The 15,223-nt window shown below is 48.3% G+C and overlaps 1 protein-coding gene across 1 annotated transcript in view; it reads left to right on the top strand.

Moving 5' to 3' along the window:
• The window catches only part of rp1l1a (rp1 like 1a), a 28,869-nt gene extending 15,279 nt beyond the window's left edge, over nt 1–13,590 (top strand). The window contains exons 7-11 of the mRNA XM_045712036.2: nt 65–402; nt 526–5,610; nt 7,399–8,361; nt 8,451–8,651; nt 8,850–13,590. Of these exons, the coding sequence (XP_045567992.2) occupies nt 65–402; nt 526–5,610; nt 7,399–8,361; nt 8,451–8,651; nt 8,850–10,190 (7,928 nt within the window). The 3' untranslated portion in view covers nt 10,191–13,590. The remainder of the gene's footprint in view (nt 1–64; nt 403–525; nt 5,611–7,398; nt 8,362–8,450; nt 8,652–8,849) is intronic.
• The last annotated feature ends 1,633 nt before the right edge of the window (nt 13,591–15,223 follow it).

Raw genomic sequence — 15,223 nt, 5'->3', positions numbered from 1 at the left:
TCTCTCTCTCCCCCCCTCGCTCTCTCTCTCTCTCTCTCCCCCCCCTCTCTCTCTCTCCTGGTAGTGAACTTTGGTCTGGAGACTAAGAAGAGCATCATCCATCCTCGTTTAGACTCTTCAAACCGCTCCACCCGTTTCTCTCTCTCCTCTGAGAAGTCCTACGCTAACGGCCTCAGCACTTGTCCCCACTCCCACAGCGGCAGGGAGGCGGTGCTGAACGATGACATAGAGAAACGTGTGCTGGTGAACAAAGATGGCAGCCTGTCTGTGGAGATGAGGGTGCGGTTCAATCTCCACAACGATGAGACGCTTCAGTGGTCCACGGAGATTAAGAAGTCTCCCTCTGACTCTCTGACCAATGACTGCTGTCCGCTCAGGGAAGCCCAGCCCTGCTACCTACAGGTACACTTTGATATGCCTTTTTGAGTTCTTGTTTTATATTACTCCAGTTTTTTATATGTTTTTATTCGTTTCAGTAAGGTGCTTTACAAATAAAATCTATTGTTATCATTATGTTTCCTATAGCAGGGCCAATCGGAAAGCTGCTCGGACCCTGACTACGCTTTTTGTGTTGCTGAAGATGCCGACTACGCCCCCAAGCCTCCACAGCGCTCCCTGAAGGAGCCACAGCCCCGCTGTGCCTGCTGCTACCAGAGACCTGACCCGGAGTATGACCTCTGGGAAAACCCCGCCCACATCCAGACCTCTAAGCACTCCCATTCCAGGGTTAGACACATCCACTCTTCTAGCTCCTCCTCCTCCTGCCGCTCCAGCAGGGTGGTGAGGAGACGGGCGATGCACAAGGAGGGTTCAGAGCCCGGAAGGGTTGTCCAGGAGTGCTGCGTCAGGGAGGAGGTACAGCGTCGGGTGGAGGTGGAGAGGGATGGAGGGATGGTAGAGGTGTGTACAGTCAGCCGCAGCTGCAGCCGCAGCGAGCTCAATCTGAGTGCCACAGACAACCAGGTGGAGGAGCGTCCTCTATCTAGCTCCTCCCACGTACTCCAGGCGCTTCAGGAAGATGTGGATGCCCTCCCGCCCAGCGCCTCACGCTGCTGCCATAGCAACAATCCCCCACAACCGCTCCCTTTGACTCCGCGACCTCCCAGCCACTTGTCCAATTCCTCCAGGAGCAGGAAACACAGCCCTGCTCCTACCCCACAGCGAGAGGAGAGGGGAGAGGGGGGAGAGGAAGGGTGTGACATGGGTGAGGAGAGGGCTAGCAGAGCCTCCTCCCGGCGCTCTTGTCACTCGTGTTCCTGCCGTGGTGGAGAAGTCACCCCTCAGGCCGACCAGGAGAGGGCGGACAGCCACGCCTCCCACAGATCTAGAACCTTCAATAGAATCACAACCCCTGTGGCTTCAGAGGAGGGAGATGATGAAGATGATGAGGAGGAGAGGGCAGTCAGCGTAATGTCCACTCACACCGGTCTCTCCGGGGGATCAGGTGGGTCAGTGGGGTCTATGGGGTCCACTGTGTGTCCTCACTGTAGCGGGTGTGACCATAGGTCCAGCCCTGCATCCTGCCCTTCACAGAGGTCACAGCGATCTAAATGTGAAGAGGAGAGGTCAGGGAGCGGACTCTCGGGTGGCTCAGATGAGTCCGGTTTTTCTCAGAGGACCAACAGGTCCAACTGTACCCACTACTACCAAGAGGGCCGAGCAGCCAGCAGAATGTCACATCTGTCTCTGCCCGAGGAGGGAGAGGATGCAGGGAAGGAGGGAGAGGTGGAGGTTGGCGAGAAGAGAGAAGCGGGGGAGAAAGAGGAGAGAGCAACCAGTGCCCTCTCAGCCAAATCCTTCTCTTCAGTCAAGGGCAGGAACTCCAGAACCTCCCATAAGTCTAAGGCTTCAGAATCCCTTGCAGACATGGAGGAAGAGATGGAGGGAGAGGGAGAAGTGGAAGAGAGAAGAGAGCAGAGACCAGCAAGTGCCATGTCAGCTAAATGTAACCTCTCAGTAAAGTCCAACAGGTCCCATAAGTCCTACGGCAGAAAATCTGAACGGGCGCCTTCCCCCAACTTACCAGGGGCACCAGCTACTGACGAGGTGGGAGAGGAGAGACCAGCAAGTGCCATGTCTACTAAATCAAACCTCTCAGCCAAGTCTAGCAGGTCTCATAAGTCCACCTGTAGCAAAACAGATGGGTCCACAAAAGTTTCAGAGAGGGCAGCATCTCCCAGATCAGAACCAGAAGCTGCTGAGGATACAGGAGCAGCAGAGACAGAGGACAGAGAAGCCAGTGTTATGTCAGATAAAACCAGTGTTTCAGCAAAGAGCAACAGATGTCATAAGTCTACCTTTAGTCAGAGTGTTAGGGCTGCTTCTGTGAGCTCTGACACACCTGAACTCCCTGATATTGAGACAACAGGTGAAGGTGAAGAGGAAGAAGAGGGTGAGAAAACAGAGGAGAGAGCAGAGAGCTCCATGTCAGCTAAATCTAACCTCTCAGCAAAGTCCAGCAGGTCCACCTACAGCAAAGCAGAACAGGCCCCTTCCCCCAACGCAGAGGCACCAGAAACTGAACCTGGTGTAGATGAGGAGGGAGAGGAGAGAGCAGCGAGCGCCAGGTCAACTAAAACCAGTGATTCAGCAAAGTCCAGCAGGTCCCATAAGTCTACCCGTAAAGCTACCTCTCCAAAGCCAGCCGCTTGTGAAACGCCAGTCAACGATCCAGCAGAGAACACAGAGGAACAGAGAGCATCCATGTCAGGTGAAATCAGGGCTTCTGTCAGGTCTAGCAGGTCTCACAAGTCTACCTGTAGTAGGAGTGTTAGGGCTGAGACACCTGTTGCTAAAGACATCCCTGCTATTGAAACAACAGAAGGAGATGAGAATGGATCTGCTGCTGCAGGAGACACAGAGGAGAGACAGGCGAGCACCATGCCAGCTAAAATGAACGCTTCAGTTAAGTCTAGCAGATCTCATAAGTCTACCAAACCTTCAGAGAGGGTTGTCTCTTCCAGCTTTAAAGGGGCTAACATCCTGGCTATTGAAACAACAGTGAAGTCTAGCAGATCTCATAAGTCCACCTGCAGCAAAGCAGAACGCACCTCTTCCCCCAACTCACCAGCTGAACGTGCCCCTTCTCCCAACTCACCAGAGGTACCAGCTTCTGCTGTAGATGAGGAGGGAGAGAGAGCAGCGAGCACCATGTCCGCTAAAACCAGTGCTTCAGCAAAGTCCAGCAGATCCCACAAGTCTACCTGCACTAGGAATGTCAGGGCTGAGACACCAGGGACTAAAAACATCCCTGTTATTACGACGACAGGGGGAGAGGAGACGGTTGATGATACAATTGTTGCTGGAGACAAAAATGAGAGACCAGTGAGCGCCATCTCAGCTAAAACCAGTGCTTCAGTCAAGTCCAGCAGGCTTCATAAATCTACCTGCAGCAGGAGGGCTGAGACTCCAAGCTCTAAACCAGCCGATGTCCCTGTTATTGAAACAACAGGAGGAGACGAGGTCGGAGAGGAGAAAGAGAGAGCAGCCAGTGTCATGTCAGCTAAATCTAACACTTCAGCAAAGTCCAGCAGGTCTAACAGGTCCACCTCTAATGGAAGTACTAGAGCGGTCTCTCCAGCGGCTCAAGATATTCCCGCTATTGAGACGACAGGTGAAAAAGAGCAGGGAGACAAAGAGGAAGAGAAATCTGAGAGACCAGCTAGTGCCATGTCAGCTAAATCCACCACCTCTGACAAGTCCACCAGGTCTCATAAGTCCAGCAGTAGTAGGAGGGCTAAAACGCCAGCTGATGTCCCTGTTGTTGAGACCACCAGAGGAGACGAGAAGGGAGAGGGGACAGAGAGACCAGCGAGTGCCATGTCGACTAAATCCAACGTTTCAGCAAAGTCCAGCAGGTCTCACAAGTCCACCTGTAATAGTGGAAGTACTAGAGCGGTCTCTCCAGCACCTAAAACAGCAGACGTCCCTGCCATTGAAACAACAGAGTTTGACCGTGAGGGAGAGAAAACAGAGGAGAGACCAGCTAGCGCCATGTCGGCAAAATCTCACATCTCAGCTAAGTCCAGTACATCTAATAAGTCTAATGGAAGTAACAGAAGTATGTTTCCGCACCTGAAAAAAGAGAGAGGTGTTAGACCTGTCCCCAGCACTACAGGAGATGACCTTGAGACAGGCAGTGTGAAATCTACCATGAGCACAAAACTCAAATGTAAAGCAGATTCCTCCCCTACCAGACCCCTCTCCAGAACATCACAGACCAGCGCTAAACCTACCAATCAAACACTGCCTGCCACCACCGAGACAGCCAATGAACAGTCTCAAAGTCAAGCCGCCTGCAAGGCTGCAGACAGAATTGATGAAGTCAGAAATGATGTCACAGGGGAGAAAGCGTCCAGCGTGCGCTCTAAGATCCCTGCTAAAGCAGCTGGAGACTCCAGGCCTGCGTCTGCTTCCTCCGCCCGCTCCACCAGGTCAAAGGTGAAAGTTGAGAAGGCCAGCGATGCCCAGGAGGAGGAGAGTCCAAATACAAGCGCCTCCGACTTCCTACAAGTGAAAGGGCAAGGTCACAGAGTCAAAGCTCAGAGTGACACAGGCAGCGTTCGCTCTGTGAAGACGGTGATAGAAAGGAATTCCAGACCAAAGTCACCGCGAGCGAGAGACCCTCCCTCCCTGTCCCCCAGTACCACCATTCAATTGGAGACGGCCAGCATCAGTGACAGCCTCCTCTCCCAGTTCCTGTCAGCTGCTGACCTGCTCAAGGGGAACATGGCCGCCTTGCGCCCCTCCAGCCCTACAGGGTCAAAGGTTAGCCTCACTGAGAGTGGGAAGAGTGGACAGAGCCAGAGTAGCAGGAAACCCAAACAGGAAGAGGCAGAGTTAGATGAGCTGGATCCCCTCTGTCTGCCTAACACCTTGCCCAACGACGTTGTCAGTGATTGGCTGAGAGGCATACCTGCCGACGGCGGCATGGATAACCCTGAAGACGAGATGAACAAGGGAATTGAGGAGACAGAAGAAGAAGGAGAAGAAGCAGTGGAGAAAGGAGGGGAAACAGAGGGACAGGGAGGAGAGGAGACTACGGAGAAACAAGAACCAGTTGAGACCACAGTGCTGGAGCAGGAGAACACGGCTGAAACAAGACATCAGGAAGAGGAAGTGGAGCAGGAAAACACAGCTGAAACAGGACAACAGGAAGAGGAATTGAAGCAGGAGAACACGACTGAAACAGGACAACAGGAAGAGGAAGAGGAACAGGAGAACACAGCTGAACCAGGACAAGAGGAAGAGGAACAGGAGAACACAGCTGAACCAGGACAACAGGAAGTGGAAGAGGAAGTTAAGGAGGCTGCAGAGCACCTAGAGGAAGAGGAGGAGGAAGAGAGGGGAGAGGAGGAGGGAGCAGCAGTGGAGGAAGAGAAGGAAGAAAAAGAAGAGAGGGAGGAGGGAAGAGAAGAGGGGGGAGAGTGCTCCGAGTGCGCTGGCTTCTGCCCTGACCCAGACCCGCCCGCCAATGACATCACTTCCGCTTGTCCTCGCCACCTGTTCCTCAGTAAAGAATCAGAGCTGCCTCGGAGCTGCCACTCATCTGTGGCAGTAATGAAGGTTCTACTGAGCCCTACACTGGGCCGATGCAGCTCCCTACCGGAGGTATTTCCTGTTTCTAGACTTTTCCCGGTATACTTTTACTTTCCAGTGAAAAGTATAGGTATTTTCCAACTCTTTTTCTCATAGGGTTATATACACTGCTCAAAAAAATAAAGGGAACACTTAAACAACACATCCTAGATCTGAATGAAAGAAATAATCTTATTAAATACTTTTTTCTTTACATAGTTGAATGTGCTGACAACAAAATCACACAAAAATAATCAATGGAAATCCAATTTATCAACCCATGGAGGTCTGGATTTGGAGTCACACTCAAAATTAAAGTGGAAAACCACACTACAGGCTGATCCAACTTTGATGTAATGTCCTTAAAACAAGTCAAAATCAGGCTCAGTAGTCTGTGTGGCCTCCACGTGCCTGTATGACCTCCCTACAACGCCTGGGCATGCTCCTGATGAGGTGGCGTATGGTCTCCTGAGGGATCTCCTCCCAGACCTGGACTAAAGCATCTGCCAACTCCTGGACAGTCTGTGGTGCAACGTGGCGTTGGTGGATGGAGCGAGACATGATGTCCCAGATGTGCTCAGTTGGATTCAGGTCTGGGGAACGGGTGGGCCAGTCCATAGCATCAATGCCTTCCTCTTGCAGGAACTGCTGACACACTCTAGCCACATGAGGTCTAGCATTGTCTTGCATTAGGAGGAACCCAGGGCCAACTGCACCAGCATATGGTCTCACAAGGGGTCTGAGGATCTCATCTCGGTACCTAATGGCAGTCAGGCTACCTCTGGCGAGCACATGGAGGGCTGTGCAGCCCCCCAAAGAAATGCCACCCCACACCATGACTGACCCACCGCCAAACCGGTCATGCTGGAGGATGTTGCAGGCAGCAGAATGTTCTCCACGGCGTCTCCAGACTCTGTCACGTGCTCAGTGTGAACCTGCTTTCATCTGTGAAGCGCACAGGGCGCCAGTGGCGAATTTGCCAATCTTGGTGTTCTCTGACAAATGCCAAACGTCCTGCACGGTGTGGACGTCGGGCCCTCATACCACCCTCATGGAGTCTGTTTCTGACCGTTTGAGCAGACACATGCACATTTGTGGCCTGCTGGAGGTCATTTTGCAGGGCTCTGGCAGTGCTCCTCCTGCTCCTCCTTGCACAAAGGCGGAGGTAGCGGTCCTGCTGCTGGGTTGTTGCCCTCCTACGGCCTCCTCCACGTCTCCTGATGTACTGGCCTGTCTCCTGGTAGCACCTCCATGCTCTGGACACTACGCTGACAGACAGCAAACCTTCTTGCCACAGCTCGCATTGATGTGCCATCCTGGATGAGCTGCACTACCTGAGCCACTTGTGTGGGTTGTAGACTCCGTCTCATGCTACCACTAGAGTGAAAGCACCGCCAGCATTCAAAAGTGACCAAAACATCAGCCAGGAAGCATAGGAACTGAGAAGTGGTCTGTGGTCACCACCTGCTGAACCACTCCTTTGTTGGGGGTGTCTTGCTTATTGCCTATAATTTCCACCTGTTGTCTATTCCATTTGCACAACAGCATGTGAAATTTATTGTCAATCAGTGTTGCTTCCTAAGTGGACAGTTTGATTTCACAGAAGTGTGATTGACTTGGAGTTACATTGTGTTGTTTAAGTGTTCCCTTTATTTTTTTTGAGCAGTATACTTTATAGTTTTACTTATATACTTCATACTTTTAAACTATTATTAATTTCATACTTTTATTGTGTCATAGTCATGGTTGTATGACTTTCAGGGAGAGAAAAAAATAAATAAATTCATACAATTTATTCCTAATTCTATCCCTTTACTCTAGATAAGTCCTGTGTATGGACGCAGACTGAGCTCCTCTGCTAAAGGTCTGCTGGACTGTCTGGCCCAGCTGCAGCTCATCGACCCGCCCTCTCTTTCAGCTGCAGCTCCAAGCCCTGACAGGGACCAGCGATACCAAGAGGTCATGGATATACTAGAGTCACTGTGGCTGTCTAAGCCCAACCCCGGGAAGGGGAAAGAGGGAGAGGAAGAGGGGAAGGAGAGGTTGAAAGACTCTGGTGTGGACCTGAGCATTGGCTCAGCTGGGTCGGGGGGTTCTGGGAAAGGCAAACCAGATGAAACAGCGGGTGACATCACTCCCATAGCAGAGGGAGAGGAAGAGGGAGGGGAGGGGGAGGCAGGAGAGATAGAGGAGGGGGAGGCAGGAGAGACAGAGAGAGGGGAGGCAGGAGAGACAGAGGAAGGAGAGGGAGAGACAGAGGGAGGAGAGGGGGAGACAGAGGGAGGAGAGGGGGAGGAAGGAGTAGGAGAGACAGAGGGAGGAGTGGGAGAGACAGAGGGAGGGGGAGGGGAGGAAGGAGTAGGAGAGACAGAGGGAGAGACAGAGGGAGAGACAGAGGGAGGGGGAGGGGAAGGAGCATCAGCAGAGCTGCTTTCAGACACGGCCACCCCAGACATTGCCAGCCGAGTACAGAGCAGTCCAGGGGAGGATGAGACGATCTCAGAGTCGCACGCAGGGAGAGGTGAGATGATGCAGACCCCTGAGAGCCTCAAAGCCCCAAGAAGCTCATCCTCTTCAAACAGCACGGCCTATAAGTCCCCCACTGACATAGAGAGAGACACCCCGGAGGACACCCCCAGCTCAGGGACACCCCTGTCAGTCCAACGAGCGATGCTCACCAAGCGTGTCTCCCAGGACCCTGACCCGGTCTGGGTTCTCAACCTGCTAAAGAAGCTGGAGAAACAGTTTATGACCCACTACGTCGACGCCATGGCTGAGTTCAAGGTACTGATACAACAACATGAATCATCATCATATTCATCACAATAATTTTTTTTATGAATAATCTTGATAATACTGTTGTGTTTGTGAAGGTGCGTTGGGACCTAGACAACAATGTGATGTTGGACACTATGATCACTGAGCTGAGAGACGAGGTGAAGAAAAGGATCCAGACCAGCATTGATCGTGAGCTGAGGAAGATCCGGGGGCGTGCAGGGCGGGGGGGCGTGCCGCGCCCCCCTATCCTGTCCCGGGATTCAACCGTTACAGACCAGAGGAGGCGGAGGTTAAAGGTGGGAGGGGCCAACACCTGAGGTTTCTAAATCACCTTTAAAGTCACGCAGTAACAAAGTTACTATTTTAGTTTAACAGCTTTTTAAAAACTTTTAAGTAAGACTTTATTACATAATATATTTGAATTCCAAATTTATTGTAAAGTGTATTGTCATGTTTTGCATACATTCCTAATAAAGTTTGACTGTGCTTTGAAGGTCATGAAGGTTCAGTCAGTGAACAAGAGTGACGGGGAGCAGGGTTCGGGAGCGGATGTTAGTGACCAGCGCAGCGAGGGTGAGGATGAGTACTGTCCCTGCGACGCCTGCATACGGAAGAAGGCGGATGTCCAACAAATCAAAATGGAGGCTGTGGTCACCACAGCGCCGGTGATGGTGGCGTTTGATCTGCGTAAGATCCTGCTGATGAAGAAAGACCCAAAGCCTCTTGCACCCTCTAGCCCCACGGAGGGGGAGAACAATGATCGCCTGGAATTGGAGAAGAAAGAGGAAGAGGAGGGTGTGAATCTAGAGGTGGTACACAAAGACGAGGAAGAGGAAGAGACCAAGGAGGATATTATACCAACTGTTGTCATAGAGGAAGCTATCCCTGAGGAGGAAGAGGAAGGAGTGACTGAGGGAGAGGAGGAAGCACAGGAGAGTGATGGAGCTGAGTCTGTGATGGGGGAAGTAGAGGAGCAGATAGCTGAGGAGATAGCTGAGGAAATAGCTGAGGAGATAGAGGCTGAAGAACAGGAGGAGGATGGAGTGGTGGAGGGAACAGAGGATGAGGAGGAGGATGAAGGAGAGATGGGAGGTGAAGTTTCAGGAGAAGATGGCGTGGAGGCAGAGGAGACTGGAGAGGGGGAGGAGTTAGTAGAAGGGGAGGAGGAAGCAGCAGGGGTCGCTGAAGCAGTGCAGGAGGATCAAACAGGAGGAGATGAAAACACTGTTGATGGACCAGCAGAGGTGGAAGAGATGGGAGAGGGGGAGGAGACGGGTGAGGAGGAGGGAGAGGAGGGAGTAGAGACAGGAGAGGGAACAGCTGAGGAGGACGAAACAGGAGGAGAGGAGGAGGATGGAGGAGAGGAGACAGAGGAGAACAATGTGGTGTCTGAATTCAAGGTGGAAGAAGAGGAGGAAGAGAATGAAAACACAGCAGGAGAGACAAGTGGAGAGGAGGAGGGAGAGACGGGAGCAGAGGGAGAGACTCTTGAGGAAGGCACAGAGGGCAATGTGGGGGTAGAGGATGCTGTGGAGGAGTTGAATCCTGAAGAAGAGAATGAAGAGGTGAAAGAGGGAAACAGAGAAATCCCCCTGATAAGCCAGATGACCAGAACCTCTGTGGAGTCCCAACCAGGATCTATGGAGAACACAGTTTCACCAATGCGCTCTTTAACCCCCATAGAGACCAAGAAAACCGTCTCTGATGGACACAAGATGGCGTCTGCAGGTGAGGGGTCTGGGGGGAAAGGCCAGAGGAGGAGCCGATCTCCAGCCAGAGCCAAACGCAGAAAACCCAAAGAGAGCGATATAGAACTAGATGATCTAGAAATGTAACCCTCACAGGACATAGTAATGATCTATGACGTCCAGTTCTATCACAGAAGATAGAACTGGATGTCCTAGATCTGTAAGCATCACAGTCACATAAAGCACTTTATAATCCCCTCTCTAGGTTAAGAATATCTATACCGGAGGTATTGCACAGGTGAAGGTAGATTTTGCCAAGTCAGAGTGGCATGTACTTGTTATTGTTATGGAAGGGTATAACTGAAACTTGAAACAATCATAATATTACAAACCATAAGATGTCATGTGAAAATTATATTTGTATATTTCTAGAAACAAATTGTATTTATGTCTGATTTTATTTTCCTGGAGGGATATATATATTCTCTACTGTATAGAGGGGTGTATATGCTCTACTGTATAGAGGGGTGTATATTATCTACTGTATAGAGGGGTGTATATTCTCTACTGTATAGAGGGGTGTATATTCTCTACTGTATAGAGGGGTGTATATTCTCTACTGTATAGAGGGGTGTATATTATCTACTGTATAGAGGGGTGTATATTTCGGACTTCATGATGATATGCGTATTTTGTGTTTGTGAATAGGTGTGTTGTTAAACAGAATTACACTCTAGAGCGGTGCTCCCCAAACAGGGCTCAAGTGGAGACCAATTCCTTCTGGGTCCCAGCCAGAAATATGCTTTAGTTTGGAAAGGTTAACCTGAGAGCACACAATGCTGAGAGCACAAGGTACTGACATCACATACAGGTTAACTTGTATCACTTAGCCATAAACATATACCTCCCTGTGACAATAGGCATTGCGGGAATGTATTCAAAGTAACAACCAAACTATATATTTATATAATTTATAAGCAACAAACCATGTATGTATACTTGATAAGATTACTGTAGTGTCATTCGGAAGCTCAGTGTTTGAAGACTGACATGAGAATCTCAGGGAAGGAGGGTTGTATGAACGATCATGATGGGTGTATGACAGACAACTTCCTTATGTTTGGTACCCGAATAGTGCTGAGCGATTAGTGCTTTTTGAAGTTGGTTCGGTTTCGTTTCGATTATTAAAATATAAATCATGTTTTTTTTCCATTTCAATTTCGATAATTAAAACATATTTTAAATGCATTATGAAATCATGTAATTAAAAGGATATATATTTTTTTTGTTGCTTTTTAATAGAAATTCCAAAGCCTAAACTAGTGAACATTCAATTGCCAAAACATGTAGAAAATATTCCATTGACTCTGTCAGGTCCACATTGGGTAGACACCAATAGAACATATTGAAATTACTATGAAATAATACAATATTTCAGTTGTGTATATTTACTTAGGTTTTATTTAATGATTTTATTATTTTTCATTCTTTAAAGTCATGGTCTCATATCTGTTCAGGCAGTAGCAGCCAGCCAGCCAGCCCATCTAATATTATATCTGTACTCCCCATACTGTACTGTCTTTAGTCATCCTATTTAGCTGGCCTGCCTAAGTTTGCCGCAGAGCTGTCTGACAATCATTTTACTAGTTCATCAAAGTAGATAAGGCATTCTTTCACCAACTGTCTGTCCCTCTTGTCATTGTGTTGTGTACATTGCGGTCTTTGCGGTCTGTGTGTATCTAACCTAACAGAGCAGGCGTAAACGTGTCTCCGTCACTGTTGGAGCAGGAAAGAACAGGCGCAATGGATTATGGGCATTGTAGTTCATTACCACGTTTCTGCACTGAACTAATAAGTTGAATATTTTCTTTATAGATGGGTATAGCTGATATCACGAAAACGATGTGCGCGCTTCCGTGGGCCAGAAGTCAACCTGTTGTTGTGATTCTGGTGTATCTGGATGGCCAGATTGCTAGCAAGAATGACAAGAAACTGACGTGTGGGGATTCTGGATGTGTCTCGTTTCAGCTCATTTCGTCTTGTTACTGATTTCATGTCAATGCTAATTTGGCAAAAATTCGCTAGCTCACCAACACATTTATTTATGTTTTCAATAAACATTGGATACGAAAAATGGCTTACATGTTGTCAACAATCTAAGCCAACCCTGTCTGTTTTGCCCCACAGTTGCGAACGCCTAGGTTTTGTTGCTAAACAACCAACGTCTATGAAAACTACAACTCCCTTCAGCCCAGTGTCCCACATAGTTCTTGACTTTATTTCTCTTGAATGATTTGATTTCTCTCTAGAGAAACGGTGTGTTGGGCTCACAATTTATTTTTTATTAAAAAAAAAAATGTAATTGAACAGACTTAAGTCAATTAGTTGTTTAATAATAAAAAAAAATAACTACATTTCGGTTAATCGCTCATCACTAGTACCGAACCTTGTTTAAGTGTCTGCTTTCTGTCCATGGTTGGGCCGTGAAGGTTGTTATTGTTGTTGAGTTGTCAAGGTAACGCACCCCTGATCTGCGTCTGTGTTGTTGCGTTTAGTTGTTTTGTCAGGCGACATGACGCAGGAGCTTCCCAGGTATTTAACCATGTGGGACGGTAATCACTGAATCTACTCAAGACTTAAACTAAAGCCTTAAAGGTGCTGCGTGGTCAATCCGACGTCTGCATTGGCACGGAACAACATTTACGGTGATACGGACTCTGCAGGAGTCAGGGCATTCATTCTTCTTGCCCTTCGCGGTAGCAGCGCAGAGCTGTTGTCAAGGAAGTTGTCAAGGAAGTGAGTTTGTGTTTATACAGGACCTCACGCCCCCCCACCTACCGTTAACCAATCATGTCAATGCGGAGCTATACGGAACCCTACGCATTGGTGCAGAATTTGGGAGGTGCACAGCGATGCGGTAAAGAGCTCCGTTTGGCCTCTGCGCGCCTCCGGAGGCTCTGCAATCGCGTCACACCGTCCATTCAGAGCCTCCGACCACATTTATTTTCAGATCAAGCATAAATTGGCTTGTACTGCAACCATGGTGACAAGAGAGATGAGGGAGAGAGAAGAGAGACACTCTATCTCTATCTTTAATCTCATTATTAGCGGTACAGCTGGTATTGTTGTTGTTGTTGTTGTTGTCGTCGTACTTGACTGAAGGGTTATCTGGATGTATTGAATATATTCATGGATATGTTCAAACAGGATGGACTTTGACACTTGTAGTTTAGAGAGCGAAGTTCTCATATCTATATATCTATGTTGTAACATATCTTTACACAGGGTTGAAACAGAGATGTGCACTACGATTCTCTCAGGCTCAGAGTCTAAGGAGTCTGTGTTTTTTTTAATTTTTATTTTTGGGTGTCAATCATAAAGTCCTATTGGTTGGTTGGTGGTGCTGTGGGACATGTCTATGCTGCTATTGGTCCGTTCGGCTGTCAATCTTCTTCTGTGACATAACCTTGGGAACACCATGTAAAGTTTCAAATTAAGATTCTAATGTATTTTAATGTATAATAATGAATAAAATAAAATATTTTAAACGAAAAATACTGTTTAGTTGAAATTTGTTGCTGCTTAAAGGTACCATGCGTAAGATTTCCACTGACTAGATTTGGAAAAGATCTAGCTAGATAAAGACTAACTATTTTGTGAAGAGGGGAGTGAGGTCCCTTTAGATTTTGTGTAGTGTGTGTGTGTAGTGTGTGTGTGTGTATCTTTGTGTGTAGTGTGTGCACCAGGAGTGCCGCATTGGCTCCAGGCCACCGGATCTAAAGCAGCTCAGTCACTCTGAAGAGAACAGCACCGATGTCGCTCTAATCCTCTACCTGTGTGTGTGTGTGTGTGTGTGTGTGTGTATCTTTAATTTGCCACAGAGGGATTGAGGATGTTTTACACCACAGTCCAATCAGAGACATAGCCTCACAGACACAAGGCAGAAACAGACACTGTCAGTATAAGCATAATGCTAAATTTACTGTGGGATACATTTGGACATTTTTTTGATAAATATTATCTCGCTGGGAGACGGATCCCCCCACAGGAGATTTAAACATTTAAAATGTTGATTAATGTCAGGAAACATGGATGCATTGCGGAAAGTTTAGAATATTCTGAAGTATGTTCTATGTCCCTTGACTGTTTAGATAAACTTGCTTTGAAGAAATGTAGAAAACGGGCTGAAACAGATATTCTATAACTGGAAGTGTACCAATGAGACCTCGGACTGTGTCAGAACATTGGCTTTGTTCACAAATAACTCCAAATAGCTAGAGGTGGATCATAGCTTTGACATGTTGGCGACCACTGATATTTGACATGTTGGCTATAGGTGCCGATATTCTAACCATGTGGCCACAGATTTCTGGTCAAGATTGTCCAATAGCAATTGATGGAAATGTCTGAACATCACAGCTCATGAATGGGTAAATGGAATGTTCAGAGGTAACAACATGGCGTCCAGCTCCAACGTCTCTATACGGTCGAGTTCCTGCCCTACTGCATTACAGACGAATGCCAGATCTCACCACGCCTCGATAGGTGTTTAACATAGCAGCTAACCACATCATATGATATAACAATCTGCAATGCAACACCTACGCATCTAACCCGGGCAGGAACTCAAACTATGGCTTTGTTTCCAACTACAGTTGCAGTAGATTTTCTCATGTTATGTTCTACTGCCCTCTGGTGCTACCTTATTGTCATGGTAACAGTCTGCTGTTCTACTGCCCTCTGGTGCTACCTTATTGTCATGGTTACAGTCTGCTGTTCTACTGCCCTCTGGTGCTACCTTATTGTCATGGTAACAGTCTGCTGTTCTACTGCCCTCTGGTGCTACCTTATTGTCATGGTAACAGTCTGCTGTTCTACTGCCCTCTGGTGCTACCTTATTGTCATGGTAACAGTCTGCTGTTCTACTGCCCTCTGGTGCTACCTTATTGTCATGGTTACAGTCTGCTGTTCTACTGCCCTCTGGTGCTACCTTATTGTCATGGTAACAGTCTGCTGTTCTACTGCCCTCTGGTGCTACCTTATTGTCATGGTTACAGTCTGCTGTTCTACTGCCCTCTGGTGCTACCTTATTGTCATGGTAACAGTCTGCTGTTCTACTGCCCTCTGGTGCTACCTTATTGTCATGGTAACAGTCTGCTGTTCTACTGCCCTCTGGTGCT

The sequence above is a fragment of the Salmo salar genome, chromosome 01 (genome assembly GCF_965601325.2).
Source record: "Salmo salar chromosome 01, fSalSal1, whole genome shotgun sequence".
Classification (NCBI taxonomy): Eukaryota; Metazoa; Chordata; class Actinopteri; order Salmoniformes; family Salmonidae; genus Salmo; species Salmo salar.
Note: the sequence above shows the minus strand (reverse complement) of the source record. Positions and strands in the feature narration are given on the sequence as shown.